Below are 17,155 nucleotides of genomic sequence, written 5' to 3' on the forward strand. Positions count from 1 at the left end.
GTAGTGGGGCGGAGCGCGGCTGTTCGGCCGACCGGCGTAGTACACGCGCAGCTCGCGGAGGGATTTGCGTGGCGGGTGACAAAGCCAATCGATGAGCCGCGGCACGCGAGCGCGAAGCGCGCAAATAAAACAGGACGACAAATGAGAGCGAGCTGGCAAACAGCGGGTCCGCGACTGGCTGAGGACGTTCGACGGCACCGCCGAGTTCAACTCTTCGGGTATGTTGCTCTCCAAATGTCTTTTGTCTGACTCCAGCTCTCTCTGATGTCCTCTCGCAAAAGTCAATGAACATTTTGGAAACGACATTTGCAAAATTGCGCAACATTTGCTGATGCTGGATTTGATGAACTGTGCTTCAACCCACTTATAAGATCTCTTTGTATATTTAGCAATATCATTCTAACGATGAACGCAGAATCGACGCGTACGTGATGATGACGTCACTGGCAAGTTTTGAACATCCTGATCATGGTCCTATTTTGTAGGAACTGGACGTGATTGGCTTTAAATGGCAGCATGATACAAGGTCGTCCCCAGATTATGATAGAGCAATTTTGTGTTTCTGTCTTTGTCATTCATCCTTGTGCCTGTTTGCATGCGATTTCCTAACTTGGTTTTGGCAATTGCAATTTCCTGACAAGCAATTAGTCGAGAGGAGTTTCCAAATGTAAACTGCTATTCAGTAGAGCAGAGAAAATGACCGAGGTTGAGCAATCCTAATTTGACTCAGCTTCTGCATTTCCATTATTATGCGCCTCCTCCTCATGCCTGAATTTTCTTATGATTCATGCATTATTCAGTGACCATTGCAGAAAAGGCTAAAAAAAAAAACCTCTTGGGAATCTTGATGGTTAACTAAATACCAATAAAAACATTCTGTAACATCTACATCGCTTTTATTTGTAATTAAAATAAAGTCAATTATTAAAAGTGCCTACAGATTTAAAGTGGGAAAAAAAGTGACACAAAAAATCTTGGTTGCATTGATTTCAATCCCAATAGAAAAAAAAAATCATTCAGTCACATACCGAATTCAATTTGTGAACAGTAAATGTTCCTGTCAAGTCATATGAGAAATGACCTCCTCGCTCATAATGCTTTGATGAGATCTTAAGAACATGTGCTTAGGGACAAAAAAGCGGTTGTTGCCATTATCAGATTTTTTAAAATTTACAATTTGATTATTGATTGAACCAAAGCATGCCTCCAGCTCCATTGGCTACTTCATAATCAATGCTAGCAGAATTTAGATTGGGAGCTTTATAAGAGTGATGGAAATACACTCCCTCTGTTTTTTTTTTTTTGTTTTTTTTCCCCCCCTCCAGTTCTACTGATTAACTTGAGATATTCACTTGCACTCTCCAATTACCTGTCTGCCATAATACGGATCAGCTCTTCATAATTGTGTTTTATGAGTTGAACTCTGTCATGGATGTTAATGTGCAATTATTTGTGTGCACACGGCGGGCATCCAATGCTCCCCTTGTTTGCTTTCAGTGAAGAAGAAGCATCGTGTAATCCAGATGAAATTTTGATTTCTTTAGTCTTCCTTGTTATGGCACCATGAAAGCAGGTGCTGTGATTTATTTTGTTTTATCTTTTCAGTACGCTATCTATTTTTCCAAAATTCAGTGTATGAAATTCGAGCCAAAAAGTGCACATTTATCCGAGTGCCGGCCGGTCAGGGATAATGTGGATGGATGCTGGATGCGGGGTGAATCGATGGTGGCACGCATGGAAATATTGATCCATTTCTGATGTGTCTGCCATTTCCTGGGTGTCCAGCTCTGGTTAGTTTCTAACGGATGAGTTAAAGCTTCATTTTCAGGGTCAATTGGCTAAATAGAGTGCTGTGGAAGACCACATTCAAAAAGCACTTGTACTTGCTGACCATGCTAACGTTGAATCTGTTCTGATTGTTTGTCCTTGTTTAGCATGCAATTAGCATGCAATTGGAAAGTGCACAGAGAGCAATAACGAACCCGCACTTGTTATTGTGTGCAGGTGAACCGGTGGTATTTCCAAAACAGGAACAGAAAGAAAAGGCCGCTGCTGCATGCAGCCATAGTGAAAGCGGTTCATGATGAAGAAAAGCTGCAGTGTTCAAGGAGTCACTTCGGGAGACGTACGTATCCATTCTTGCCCGTTCGTGATCTCCATTCACTCGGACTCAAAATGCTTGTTGCGCTCTTTCCGTTGGAGGCGACATCAATGAGCGGGTGTGTTGTTTATTGCTTAAAAAAAATGGCTGTCCGGTCCCCACGAGCACACGCAGACCTGAAGCGTGTGTGTGTGTCTGTGTGTGTGTGCCCATCTGTTGTGTTTCTTTTGGCGACGATGTCGTCGTCCAATTGGACGGCCCGTAATTCCCGACCGACTGTGTCTGGCTCCCGTCACAGTTCTTTCCTTTTTGTTTTGATTTGCGAAATGGTTTGCAAGCACCTGTTTTGTTTTGTTGTTTCATTCTAGACTTGTATTTGTTTTCTTTCTTTCATCTGTTTTGGTTTGAGGCAATCCAATAGCAAAGGTGTCTTTTTTTTTCACGTCAATACATGAAAAAAGACTTGCATTCCATTTGCAGCGTTCCCGCCAGCGGCTGCCATTTGAACCAAGAGATCAATCAAGTACTGAAATGACGTCCGGATGTCGCTATTGCAATCGATAGTCAATTGTGCCGTGCCAGCGGAAAATGTGGATATTTTTGAACACACCATCTTTCAAGGAAACAAACGCCCAGGCTCCATTTTCACTTTTTGTAATACTACACACTCTGTGTCTCAAAACAAGCGCAATACGTCTCAGCGCTGACATTTCCAAGAAGGCCCTGCTGCATGCAAAGTCAGCAGAAAGACTGCCTTGCTCCTTTTACCGTGAGCTGCCGATGATGATGATGATGATGATGATGATGATGTCATTCTCCTCCAGGAGAAGACCCATCCTCCCGGCTGGCAAAGTCCCTCGAGCAGCACCCTCGGAGTCGAGGCGTGTAAGGTCCACCGGCGCTTTTCCGGCAACCTGCAGCTGCCTCCGTTGTCATGGCGACAAGCCGACAAGGAGCGAGAGCGGAGACGTTCGCTAACCCCGGAGGAAGACCCCGTGACTCCGGCCAGGCCCACCAGTCTAGCGCTCGCTGCCCTCCCCCGGATCGACATCACAAAGGCGGACCCCGACAGGTCAGGCGTGCATTTTCAAAGCGCTTTGACTCGGCTATAAGCGCTTGTAAGAGCCCCGACTGATCCATTTAGTAATTATGAAGTTATCTTTTTTTTGTAGGACTACCTTGTCATTTCAGTCCCGACTGATCCATTTAGTCATTAGGAAGTTATCTTTTTTTTGTAGGACAACCTCGTCATTTGGCCAGATAATCCGCAAGGGTTTAACGTAAAAGGAAAAGAGATGGGCAGGCAGGCAGCCAGATAAACAGCCAATCCCTTCGCCGGCGACCGACTGGCCCGGCCCAGCCAGCCAGATGTGCCTTATCCGCCTGCCGGCGAGCTGGGCCGATCCATACGTTATCCCGCCGTGCGCTCGTGGACAGAAAGAAGCTCCGTTTGTGGCTTATGCATGCACGGGTTCCCGGGTTAGCCGCGACGAAGCGTTTGGACCCGACCAGAAGGGGCGAGAAAGAGACAGCGATGTCACGGAAGTCCCCCCGGCGCAGATTCGGCGGGCACTTTGAGTTCAGCGAGGAGGAGGCGCTGGGCCAAGCGCACCTCTCGGCTATCAGGTGACTCTTGAGCGCACATGGCTCCTGGCTTTGGCAAATTGTCGCTATCCTGCCCGTGGCAGATGATGAGATGACGTCGCTAATATGTCAAGTGGGGATTAGGCTGATGTTAAATGAGATGGCGACGGCACTGTTGTCACATTCATGGGATGGTGTGTGGCTAACTTACGACTTTGCGAATGACTTGCCTCTTGCAATTGCGCCTTATTGAACCTGAAGGTTGCTGCTGCTTCTGCTGGATCAAAATTGAGTCCAGTGCGGCACATTTCTCTGTGGTGGTTCTCTTCCAATCTCCTCTTGATGTTCTGGTCTTCAGCTCGGAGGGAGAGAACGGCGGCCCGTTGTCGTGCCGCAGTCCCTCGGAACCGCAAGCGTCCCCGGGTTCGGGCCTGGTTGTGCATCCCAACCCGGCGAGCCACGGCCAGCGTCGAGAGTCTTTCCTGTACCGCTCCGACAGTGACTACGAATTGTCCCCCAAGTCTCTTTCTCGAAACTCTTCCATCGTTGGAGAGCTGTGAGTGCTTTGCTATTCGTGGCCGCCCTCGCTCCACCACTTTTTGATGACTCTTTTGCCCTGGCGTTGCGTTTCAGGCACGGGGAGGACTTGATCGTGACTCCCTATGCCCAGGTAAGTCAACGTTGGTGCTTTTCTGCCACCTAGTGGCCACCAATTATCTTTCACCTGCAATACACTTGTTCTCTCATCGTTTTGATTGCAATCCACTTCTTGTTGACTTGAATTGTTTTTCCAGGTTCTGGCAAGCCTTCGCACCGTCAGGAATAACTTCAGCACATTGACAAACGTGCAATGTGCATCCAATAAGTAAGTCAAGCACTATTGCCGCCTCGGCTCAGCTTTAAGCCAAGTCCGGTGTGTTTTCCCAAGTTTCCCCTCCTTGGCACACTTGATTCAAATGGTCGCTCTCAAGCTGATTAGCGGATGGATCATTGGAATCAGGCAAGCAGGACCGGACCTGCCTAGCGCTGCTTTAAAATTCCACCTGAGGGCGCCACTCTACTGAAAAAACTGTTGATTTCAAATTGCCCTGGCAGCTTCCATTTGTCAACAAACACTGTCAAGTGTCAAAAGAAAAACAGTCTAAGCATTGTTTTGTGCTCATGTTGACCATATAAATAATATAATAATATATAAATTATATAATATGAATTCAGCTGAAAAGTATCTTACATTTTTCCATTTTTTGTGTCGCTGTGCAATTATAGGAGGTCTCCTGCGGCCAACCAGCCTCCTCCAAAACTCAGTTTGTCAGGTAAGCTCACTTGGTGACCTTGTTAGAATAATGCGTGGAGTGACGCACGTGCAACAAGCTTGACACTTCCGACAATGACAAAGGTAGCTCATGCTCCAAATTGGCATGGACGCAAACCATTGAGAGGAAGTTTGCATCATTTCATTTCCTGTTTTTTTTTGTTTTGTTTTTTTTCCTCTCACCTTCCCAAAACGTACACGCTGGCTTAATGACTCAAAGACGGAGGTATGACTGTGACTGCGGGTGCTTGTTTTTGGGGCTCGAAAGAATATTCCCCGTTCCACAATCAGAAAGTACGGATGAGAGCAGGGGAGGAGCTACGGCTATTGTTTCCTGCTGCACTGGTTCTTCCAGCTCGATTGACGTCAGTAAGGCCTTCAAAGATCTCAAGCATCTCAACTTCCCATCATCGCACCGCTTGGGAAAAAACAACTGCGCAACTTGTCACCAGCTTTGCTTTGCTTCTGCATACAACGATGATCTGTTGAGGAAGAAAGGCAAAGCCGTCACACTTGGATGTCATCTTTTCTGTCATCAGATATTTCTGAGACTACAAAGAATTCCCACCTGCCCCTGAGTAATAGCGATTGCTCTCATTTTCTCACCTCCCCAAACAGAAAAGGAGACCAGATTTTTCCTGTTTTCCCCCTAATAGCGAGAAAACATCCGGTCTGTCTGGCTGGGACCAGATCTTAAATACCAACTTGCCAGATAGAATCAATTTTTTGTTTTTTTTTCCTCCCCAAGCATTTGAATCCCATTTGATACGGGCCGATTGAAAAGAGCCAAAAAGCACGTTGTTTCAGTCACGAGCTGTGAAGTGGAAAAGGCGAGCAGGGGCCATGCTGCGGGACGCGCTCGTGTGTTTTGGACACACATCTGACTCGGTCTCGTGAGTCCAGCAGCTGACAAAGGCCTCGACTGATTCCGATTAGAGGCTTTGCTTTGCTTCGATGAGCGGCCACGCACGTGCTTGACTGTCTCATATGATGAATCCGGAATAGTCATCAGGAGCATCAACCACTCTTAGTCATTTGTGTTGAATGTTTTAGCTCTGTCTAATCGTGTATATTTGACTCCTTGAAAATGGATGGCCCGAATATGATTCGTCCGCTCACTCACTCCGGTTCAGTCTGGGCCGGTAACTCAAATCCGCAGCGAGAAATCCATTTCAGGTTTTCCAGGCCCGCGGCCAAAGGAGAGGATTCTGAGGGCTGGAAGCTGCAGCTCGTTTAAGTATTTGAATTATGTCATTGACGTCAGCAGAGTCGTAAACCTTGTTGCGGCCCATCCCTCCGGCCGTCCCGTGCCAACAAAGCTGCATGGCGCATTGTTTGAGGAGCGTCAAGTGAGTGTGCCTGCGTGCGTATGTTTGTATAACAACTCCAGTTTTGATAGGTTATGTAAACTCCCTCATCAAAATTCCAGCTCGTTAGTAAGAGAAGCAGTTTCGGTGTTGAACGCAGATGTGCTCTCGATTCGTTTTGATTCACTTACACACAAAACGATTCGGAATCAGTTTGACACGGACGTACGTGCTCTCGATTCATTTTGCTTCACCTACACCTAAAATGATTCAGAACCAGTCCCCCCCCCCCCCCATATGAAGGCAAAAGACTATGATATACGAGTATACGTCTGACAATTGCACCACCTCCTCAGCAGAATGACTTAATTACTGGGGAGTCAAATCAAAAACTTTCACAAGGAAAGTGATCGATGTCACGTTTCAATCCAAAGAATAAGCCAGCGAAGATGGTGCTACAGCAAACCATGATGTTGCCGCAGCCAAAAAAAGAAATCTGATAACATAAAAGACCTGCGCCAGACTCATCCTGGAACGAATTATTTCCCTTTCCATTATTCCCAATGGGAAAAACATCTTTGGAAATTGAAACAAACAGCAGTTTGACGAGGGCTACTTGTAAGGAATCAAGCGGTCTCTTATCCAATTTCAAACTATTTATGTCGCAATTTATTTCACTGCCAACATTTAACCGTTCGGCTCGAAATAGTCTTACGCCCCCCCATAAAAAAAAAAAACTGACGTCCATCGGTTACGATAAGATGACCAAGTGGTCAGACATTTGCATGTCAGTCAAACGTACGAAACAATGAATAGCATTGTTGCACATTTTCATTGCTGTCTCTTTCTCAGAATGAAAGAATGTTGCACTTGAAGCTAGCTGTTGACTCAAGCCTAAGTGAATGTATTATTTCCTGATAAGCATGCATGAATTCAACATTAGTCACAACATCCACGTCAAAGTTGTGGATGAAACATTTTTCTTCAACGTCTAATGCTGCTACTGCTGCTCACATGATATTGCAGCAGTGCTTTTCTATTCCCTTCTATTAGAGTTCTGCTTCTCCTGTTGCCGCCGGCCCAAACAAGGTGGCAGAACGGATAAGGCCGTGCACTTTGGCAAACCGCACGCTCGCTTCAGTCAGACGGCCAAGGAAATGGCTTTGGCTTGCACAGAGACGGGCAGTGTGAGCCGGATGAGAGCGGAAGGTGTCTTGGCCACCAATGAATTTTGGGGCGGGCTTAGCCCAGCCAGTGTTGTTGGCGCTCACAGAGGCCGGTTTGTGGCCCTATAGGCCAGAGAGCCGAGCCAGACAGAGCGTGTCTGGACACTGAGGCCTGTTGTCCTCATAGCAGCCGCATATGGCCGAGGCATTAGGACACGGTGCATGAAGAGAGAGAGAGAAAAAAAAAAAAAGAAGACGTCCATTGAAAAACAGGCTGGAAAAGTACCCCGCACTCCATCCGGGGCCCGAGCGTGCGTCATAGCGCTTTTGACGCTGGAGCCAATCAAGTTTGCAAACAAGGTCAAGCCAGAACGCGTCGGCTTCTGCTCAAAGGCCCGAAATGCAAAACAGATCGCGTCGCTGTAACTGACAAAAATCCAAATATGTTGGACAAACACGGCTAATAAATTTGGGAAATATCCAAACATACCGTGTTATAAGGGAACCAAACCAGAATAGCAAATAACTTTATTCCAGCAAATGAAAGGATTTGAGGGAAAAATATGCTCCTCAAAATGAGAATAATTAAGCCGCCTGCTGATAATTGTACGGCAACTTGGAATTGCCGTACGGCTCCGAGTTTAAAGTACATCTGCAAACGTTTTGGAGTCATATCACCAATAAATATTTGTCTCATTCTAAAAATGAGCGAACGACGGTATTTGCAGCATACCTGAGCGCCTTTGATTTTTGCCCAGTCCTTTTGAACTGCCTCTTTCTGTCACGCTTGACCGAAGGGAACTGGAGCAGGATGTGGTTGCACCTTCTTGGCAGCAGAGAGAGACCGAGACCGAGACCTCCGCTCGTGGACCGAGTCCAAGTTTCGACAGCTAACCACGTTTTGCATTGAAGTCTTTGAGCTTCATTTTTCACTGGGATACCTCGCTAGTTTCTATCCAAGGGTAACTTTGGCGCTCAAGTTGGGGCAAATATTTCGAAGGTGAGCGTATCTGCCGACGGGCTGGGCGCTTTGAAGCTGGATCTTGACGTAAAACGGGGAGCAGCGTGTCTTGTTGTGCTAAGCAGAGCAGAGCAGAGCAGATGGGCCAAATGGATTCCATGTGTGACGCTTTGCTTATGAGGTCAAGGAAAAGGAAGGTGGGGAGATCCAGATGTGTGCAGGCACAAATTTGTTGAATCAACAAACGCTTCATACTACATGCGTAGACTGACGCATTTGAATTTGCACTTTGAAGTAATAAGTCTGTATTTCCTTTTTTTTTTTTCTTGACATGCACCTTGATTGTCCTTCACCTGGTCTGAATTCTTCCCTCTCGTGTTTTATGCAAGTTCAAATAGGAAGTACTTTGGCTTTTTGGCACCTGGCTCAGTCCTGCTTTGGCCTCCCTCCAATGTTTGCTGTCCGATGCCTCTTCTCTAGTCAGAAATGGGGATAAGCTGACGTTACTTTGAGCAGAAATGACTCAACCCCGATCTGGTCGCAATGAATGTCGGCTTGGGGACAATCCGCCAACTGCAGGAGGCGGCAGCACGCGGCTGACTTTGTCCAATGGCTCCGTGAGCTGCCAAGGGGGAGGGGGGAGCAGACTGAGAGAGGGGGGTCTGCGAAGGCACAGAGAGAAAGGGGCTACTGAGAGACTAACTGTAGTAACTCAGTTTGTGTGAACTTTGTGAGGCGGTGCAACAAAATGAAGGAGTTGTGTGCGTGCAACTCCCCGTCTTCGGTCTCCGCCGAAGCTCCCGGCTGTTCGGCCGGCATGCTGCCTGGGACCCCCGACATGGATTTGGATCCTTTGGGCCCTGACTACGTGTCCGTATGTCTGTTGGCAGATGAGTCTTACCAGAAGCTGGCCATGGAGACCATGGATGAGTTAGACTGGTGTCTGGACCAATTGGAGACCATCCAGACCTACCGCTCTGTCAGTGACATGGCATCTAACAAGGTATGAATCTTCAACCTTTATCATATGTTAAGGAATATCCAGAAGAAATTGTGTGCATGTGTGTCGTTGACGATGGATGGCGCGTGGAGACCTCTGAGCGGTCAGACAGACTAGCAACCGTTCTTCAGCATGAACTGACCCATCACAAAGCGCTACTGCTGCTGGGAGAGCGCAAAGGTTCACAAGTAGCTACGTTGCAAGATACTGTGCTAGCTCTCAGGTGTATCCGGGACCACACAGCTCGTTGACCGCTAGCCTGGTCTGGATGACCTCAGCCTCCTCCACGGCCGTCCCCCGCTATGATTAGCCTGGCCGCTGCGGCTGCCGCTGCCGGCCTTGGGCAAACACAGCCATCTGAATGCAGTTAGAGGAGTTTAGCCTTCTGCGGGCGGGCTGACGTGCGAGCGAGCCCCTGGGCTGGTCGGAAACTTGAATTCACGTGTGGTCACTTGCTCTTTGAAGTGCTGCCGTCCTCAGAGGGGAGGGTGGGGGAATGATTGAAACAGAAGTAGTGGAGGGTCTGGAAGAAATGGTCATTCAATTATAGCCTTCCATAAAAGTGCGGCCAGCACATCAGGCAGCGTCTCGTTCATTTTTGTTTTGAGGCCAGATTCTTTCTTTTGATTGCTCAGCGTTTACCAAGAAACGCCTGTGTTGACACTCCAAACAGACGTAAATGAGCCACAAGTCATTCTGGGCTTTGCCAGATTGCATCGTCGTCCTTGTTTTGCAAGAGGCCTGCAATACTCTTCTTGATTTTTGAGTGAAGGACGGCCAAGGCATGCCGTAAGACTTGTCACAAAAGAGTGCTCGACACGCACGCTCCACCGTGCCTGTAAATTTCCGCATACGAGGTTTCATACCTGAAACCCGGGCCCGGCCGGTACTTTTGCCCAAATGGTATTCGTCATCTGTAAAGTAAAAGAGGAAGGAAGGAGGTGGAGACACATTTTGCCCCGAGGTGGTGGGCGGAGCCATCCAGCCGGCTCTTGTGAGACTGAAGGCCGGCCACTCACTTAACACTTAAGTCATTCCACTGTGAGAGCTTCACTTGTTGCTTTATGGAGTGATCCCTCCCTGGAGTACACTCAATGATATTTCATGTCGTGCTTGGACTTTTGTCACGTGACAATGGGATTATGTTTGTGTGAAAAAGAAAGGACAAATGCTCAGATGCTAACTAGTTGGAATAAGGTAAGTCGTGATGCTCCGAAATGTGCTGTACACACTGCATTTTACCCACGGATGGATGGATGGATGGATGGATGGATGGATGGATGGATGGATGGATGGATGGATGGATGGATGGATGGATGGATGGATGGATGGATGGATGGATGGATGGATGGATGGATGGATGGATGGATTTGAGCTTGGTTGACAAAACTGATCACCACCAAATATAATTCTTCTTTTGAACTTGTGTTGTTGAGGTCAAAGGTCGTTTGTAGCACAGTTAAGCCAGTGGCAGTCTTCTTTCTTGGTTGTTGTTACTGGGTGATGACAGTGGCTTGATGTCATTTTAGTCTGCCTACCCTTCCTTCATTTAAATGGAGCGTCATCTATTCTATTCATCCCATTAGCGACGTCGTCTTGGCCGCCTGATGCATTTGCATCATTTCCTAAATGTGACCTAAATTCACACCATCCCACGGCGAGCAGAGACGCCATTCCCCACCTACGCTGAAGCATAAAACGAGACTCTCCTTTAATGATAGACTTAAGCAAGGCCAGCAGCTCCTCGTACAAATGAGTACGTTGCCGAGTACGTGTTGGATCTGTTCTGCATGACTGAGCAGAGGAAAGATGGGAGGCAAGCAGCCCAGATGGTGGCCGAGAGCGGCGACGGGCTTGCACGTGACTCGCAATATTAGCCGTGACGAGAGAAAGGGCGAGAAATATTGCCAGTGGGATTCCCCCAACTTCCCTTTTCGATAGAGCAAAGCAAGATGGGAAGATTCAGCAGTCTTTTCACCTCAGGGGACTCCACTCTCTCTCTCGCTCTCTCTCTCTCTCTTTCGCTCTGTCTCGCTCTCTGTCTCGCCTTCCTTTCCTTTTTGCATCGCTCAATGTGGCAACAGGAAGGCTGGATTTCCCCCTCCTATGTGACAGGACTCCATCTAGATGGCGAGAGGCGCTCAGCAGGGAGGTCGGATGTAGCGAGAACGCCAAGACAAAAGGAAATCTATTAAGCGCGTGCCTGGGGCTGGGGGGGGGGATTCCATCACATGCGCCGTGATTCCGTGATGAAGATGCGGATCTGTAGCACAGGCAGCCAGCTGCTGGGGCTGGCGACGGTTTTGGACACGTGAGCAAAGCGTTCGCGTCTGGAGGTCTCGGGATGCGGGTCTGAGAGGAGCACAGGAGGCTTCTGCCGTTGTTCGGTACAGCTCAGCACCATGCCTGAGGCCAACTACATGTTCTCCGTGTCCTGGGGCTACATCAAGGTGTGTCCCATTTGGTCGCTGGAGCCCACAAAATGAATGTCCTCTGAAGTCCACGTGTGCAAACTGTATTTGAAATGCCTCCAATTCAATTTGGATTTCTGTCCAGCCCAATTGGGGTGGACTGATTGTATTTCTCCTCCGTATGGTGTGCAGGAAATTATTTGGGGCTGTGTCAACTGTGAAGCGTAATGTAGCGAGGTTCTCATGAGACTTTGTTTCCATTTTGTCTTCAAACAGTTCAAAAGGATGCTGAACCGGGAGCTGAGCCACCTGTCTGAGATGAGTCGCTCAGGGAACCAAGTGTCAGAATACATCTCCAACACATTCCTAGGTGAGCCCCGATCCGACGCATACGCTCGTGTCCTTGATCCGGTCTGGGGTGGCCCCCTTACTCTGACTTGCGAGCCCACTCCGCCGCAGAGGAGCACGTGCCAGTAACCCCGGAGTCCCGAAAGTGGCCTCAGCCGCCTTTTGGTGTCTCTAAAAAGCCTAGCTAGCGCCATTTAGCCGCTCACGCTGCCCCTTTGAGACTTTGTCCGCCTAATATTCCCGGCCGAGGCAAAGGACGGAAAACAGTTGACGGGAGGAAAAAAAACAAATGGAGGCCCGAGAGAAACTGGAGCTCACAGAAGGATGCCAGATTTGGTGTCATCTGCATTGCAGCTCGCACCTGTTTCCCTCCCTCCCTCCCCCCGTACTTTGCCGCTGGCTTGCTTTCTGCAGCCGCTTGTGCTCGGTTCATGCGGCGCGCGAGGATGATTTCTTTCTTTTCCCGCAACTCCTTACTGCTGTCGTTTCAGCGAAGGATGAGGTGGCATGCTTTTCCGGCGCTTGTTTTAGTTGCAAACGTGAAGCCGTCGAGTGCATCCGTTCGAGGAAAAAGACATTCTATGATTAACACGGACGTTTGTGAACCCGCGCAGACAAACAGAATGAGCTGGAGCTTCCTTGTCCCGTTCCCAAATCGAGGGAAAGGAAGCGGCGGCAAGGCCAGCAGCAGCAGCAAGGCGGGATGATGACTCACATCGGCGGGGTCAGGAAGGTCAGCTACACGCCGGGCATCTCTGGAGGCGCCGCCGCCAATCGCTTTGGGGTCAAGACGGATCAGGAGGAACTGCTGTCTAAGGTAACGAGATGTCTAGCTAGGAAGTAAAAGGGGCATCTCTTGGACTCAATGGCTTACAGTCCTCCTGTGTGTGGAATGAATTCAGGACCTGGAGGGCATCAATAAATGGGGACTGAATATCTTCCGGGTGGCAGAGCACTCCCACAACCGACCCCTCACTTGCATCATGTACGCCATCTTTCAGGTCCGTGTCCAAGTGCCGAACCCAAGCTTTCTTCACCGACTTTGGTTCCCGGCCCAAACGTTTGCTCTCTGCCTGTGTCATGCAGGAGCGAGACCTGATGAGGACCTTCAAGATTCCAACGGATACGTTTGTGACGTTCATGCTCACCCTGGAGAGCCACTACCACTCTGACGTGGCTTACCACAACAGCCTGCACGCTGCCGACGTGGCGCAGTCCACGCACATCCTGCTGTCCACGCCAGCGCTAGATGTGAGTCCTCCTTCTATCTGTCATTTGGAAGCGGTTCAATTTGAAATTGGAAATGTGAAGGCCTTCTATCAGGAATGCCCCGAGGTTAGGAGGTGGTTGGCTTTGAAATAGGGCCAACTGGCAGCACTCTAACACTTTTTCCCGCATGCGTTTTGTAATCGTTTTACGAGCATTGACGTCAAGCCGAATGAAACCGCGTAGCAGACAGCCAACGGCAACGAGGAGGGAAAGGCGCGACAAGCCTGCTCGCCCAGTTGGTCTAATTAGCCTCATTTGTTTGATTGTCTTCTCCTAGGCCGTCTTCACCGATTTGGAGATCCTGGCGGCTATTTTTGCAGCCGCCATTCATGATGTGGACCACCCGGGCGTGTCCAACCAGTTCCTAATCAACACCAGTAAGTGTCGAGTCGTGCGAGGATCAGCGTGGGTGTCCATTGCACGGTCGCTATAGTTACCCGCGCTCCCTTTCATTTCATTGTGCAGACTCCGAACTGGCTCTAATGTACAACGACGAGTCGGTGCTGGAGAACCACCACCTGGCCGTGGGCTTCAAACTGCTGCAGCAAGACAACTGCGACATCTTCCAAAACCTCGGCAAGAAGCAGAGGCAGACGCTCCGGAGGATGGTCATAGATATGGTGAGCCAGCCTGCAAGGAAAGCTGGGCGAGGCCGGTCTCCAGGGTTCGGCCGGCCGCCATGGTCGCCGTCACGTCCTCGCCTCCTGACGCCCTCTTCTTCTCCAGGTTTTGGCCACGGACATGTCCAAACACATGAGCCTGCTGGCAGACCTAAAAACCATGGTGGAGACCAAAAAGGTGACCAGCTCGGGAGTGCTTCTACTGGACAACTACACAGACAGGATGCAGGTAACCAGCTAGCACCTAGGACAAGGGGCAAAGATCCAGAGCCTCAACCTTCGGCCGTTTGCTGCAGGTTCTTCGTAATATGGTCCACTGCGCCGATCTGAGCAATCCCACCAAGCCTCTGGATCTGTACCGGCAGTGGACCGACAGGATCATGGACGAGTTCTTCCACCAGGGAGACCGAGAGAGGGAGCGGGGGATGGAGATCAGCCCCATGTGTGACAAGCACACGGCGTCCGTGGAGAGAACGCAGGTGGGCCGCTTGTGGAATTTCCACTTGGGGGCGGGGCTTGCCGTTTTTAATACAATTCTGTTTTATCGAAAATAAAGGGTTCTACTCCACTGCGATGTGAATTCAAGCCGTATATGTCTCGTGTACTGACGCTATCCCCCCTTCCTTCCTCCCGTCCTTCCTTCCAGGTGGGCTTCATCGACTACATCGTGCATCCTTTGTGGGAGACGTGGGCCGACCTGGTCCACCCGGATGCCCAGGACATCTTGGATATGCTGGAGGACAATCGGAACTGGTACCAGAGCATGATCCCCCAGAGTCCCTCCCCTCCCTTCTACTCCGGCGACGGGGGCCCACACGAGGAGACGGAGGCCCTCCCGCTTGCCAGCAAATTTCACTTTGAGCTTATGCCGGACGAGCGGGAAGAACATGAGAACGCGGCGACGACGCTCCCAGCGAAGCACGACGTCTCTCCGGCCGAGACTTAGCCGCTCCGGAGCGAGCGGGCGCTAGCTCGGAAGATTGCGGCACCTCTCGGAGATCGTGTTGAATTGCAGTGGAGCAATCCTGCAACGGCGGCTCTTTGGAGCTTCCCGAGAAAACGCGGCTGACGACCGCGGCGGTTTGCTTTTGAAAGCGGCCGGCCCGCTCGCTTCTGTTGAAGCTCGCAAACGCGCCGGCTGCTGTCCCAAAGGAAGGCCAAGTGCACAGTATTCCTCCGCCTTGTCGGAGCGGTGGGAAAATCCCCAACCTGCGCTTCGGGACGTTTGTTGAATTCATTTGCAAACAGAAAATTTGTCTTTGGACAGACTGTCGGTCGGCACGCTACTTGTAACCAAGACGGGTTTTTATTTATCCCTCCCTCTCTCTCCAGCGTCTTGAAAATGATTGTGTGCCTTTTTTTTTAACAAACATGTCCTTTTGTATTTGTTTTTTTCTAATTTATTGAACTCATTTATGTAGCTGTGATAGCTTTTTGTACAGAGCAGACAAAGTGTTTGTCTCACACAGTCTTCCTAAAGTTGTGGCTGGCAATAGCGTAAGTGCTCGCATCTCCAGATCAAAGATCTCTTTGACTTCCCAGCACTTTTTTTGCACTTTGTGGCCCAAAGTGAGGACACCAATGGTTAACACGTCAAACCAAAATGCGTGTGTATGTGTGCGTGTGTTTTTCCTCGAATCCAAAGATGTTGTCATTTTGATGCTATTGCCGCCATCTTGTAAAAGTGTTTGCGTCCGTGTGAAGTGGGAGGATGACAAAAGCCAACCATAAGTTTGTTTCAATGAACCCTAACCCCGTGATTCGTTCTAAACGGTAAACGATAAGCAAGCGACGTAATAATGGTATCTTGCCGTTTTGATTGTGGCACTTTCCCGACGGTTCTGCAGCTGGTTGCTGATCTGTCAACATTACCTTCCAGGTACCGCGTGCTGGCTTTTTGTGTGTGTAAAATAATCAGAGAATTGCACAGACTCTGGTTGCACCCAGTGTCGTGCTGTTTCTTTCATTTATTCTCTTTTCCTTGTACAGTGTTATTGTTGTGTTATTTATATGCACAAACACGTCAAATCAGTTTGAGCAAACCGGTCCGGTGGCTCCATGCTCTTTTGTTGACGTGACGTGATGCGGTTCCAATTGGAACTTTTTGGAAAAGTACTGTACTTTTGGATCCACCTCGCTTGGGGTGCAAATTATGTTTCACTTCAGCTAGTCAAGTTCTCCATCAACGTGTACGGTGACGGGTCATTGTACGATGTCGGTCAAAATGTACCGCCAAATTGATTTTTTTTTTCCTTTCCACTAGTAAGATGCTATATGTTGTGCTCAACAAATGTTTTTCTGTCCGATTATTAAAACGGGCGTGAATGATAATATTTTACTCACTCTGGAGTCTTTTTGGGTGGCTACGATAAGGTGTCAATCTTGAGTGGAGAAGTCTCGTTCGAATTCAGTCCCAGGGGCCACAGACTCGACACAATGTAAACAGGAAGAATAGAAGAGATAGCGATGCTATGTATTCAGCCCTCAGGGCATTCACTCTCCCATGGCCTCGAGCACCTTGACCCAATGCGATAAGCACCTGAAATACACGATGGGCAAGCCGGAAAGATGAACGCAATCAGCGTGAAAGCAGCCGTGACGTCAAACAGCTTTGGCTTTCTGACTGAGTCAATAAAGCACAAAAGGAAACGCTTGATCTATCATCTGTGTTTTGTGTGGCTGCCGAAGGATGAGCATTCATACGAATACCGGTGTGTGTCCAGAAATGTTGATTACTCAGTATTGAGCATTCGTTCCAATATTCTGCGTCATCATTCCCATTGACGTTCAGCCAATGTAAAACAAAAGCTGAAAATGACTTTCAACTTTGGTTGAGAAAGATAACGGTGAGACAGTCGGTGATTTATTTTTCCGACAATTGACAATTATCATCATACTCTTATCAGTCAAATCATTTTTTACCGTTACCCATATCCACCTATAAATCCTTCTTATTCAATACTTTTTAATAAGGATTTTCTTGGGCGAGCTGACTCAGATTTGGGTCAAGTTGAAGGCAGGACGTAGCAGTAACAGATCTGAACTACTTTCCTGGACATCCTGTAAAATAGATGGC

The 17,155-nt window shown here is 48.7% G+C and overlaps 1 protein-coding gene across 1 annotated transcript; it reads left to right on the forward strand.

Moving 5' to 3' along the window:
• Nucleotides 1-72: 72 nt before the first annotated feature.
• LOC148387375 (3',5'-cyclic-AMP phosphodiesterase 4B-like) lies at nt 73-16,410 on the forward strand. Its single transcript, XM_088396041.1, has 17 exons — nt 73-218; nt 2,005-2,125; nt 2,926-3,173; nt 4,044-4,241; nt 4,319-4,355; nt 4,480-4,550; nt 4,952-4,998; nt 9,322-9,434; nt 12,119-12,212; nt 12,805-13,007; nt 13,093-13,191; nt 13,277-13,441; nt 13,737-13,836; nt 13,925-14,079; nt 14,186-14,308; nt 14,376-14,558; nt 14,726-16,410. Exons 2-17 carry the CDS (start codon nt 2,081-2,083, stop codon nt 15,023-15,025), a joined length of 2,181 nt encoding a protein of 726 aa, XP_088252167.1. The 5' UTR covers nt 73-218; nt 2,005-2,080; the 3' UTR covers nt 15,026-16,410.
• The last annotated feature ends 745 nt before the right edge of the window (nt 16,411-17,155 follow it).

Source organism: Syngnathus floridae, chromosome 14 (assembly GCF_059516105.1).
Source record: "Syngnathus floridae isolate MCC-2025c chromosome 14, RoL_Sflo_1.0, whole genome shotgun sequence".
Classification (NCBI taxonomy): Eukaryota; Metazoa; Chordata; class Actinopteri; order Syngnathiformes; family Syngnathidae; genus Syngnathus; species Syngnathus floridae.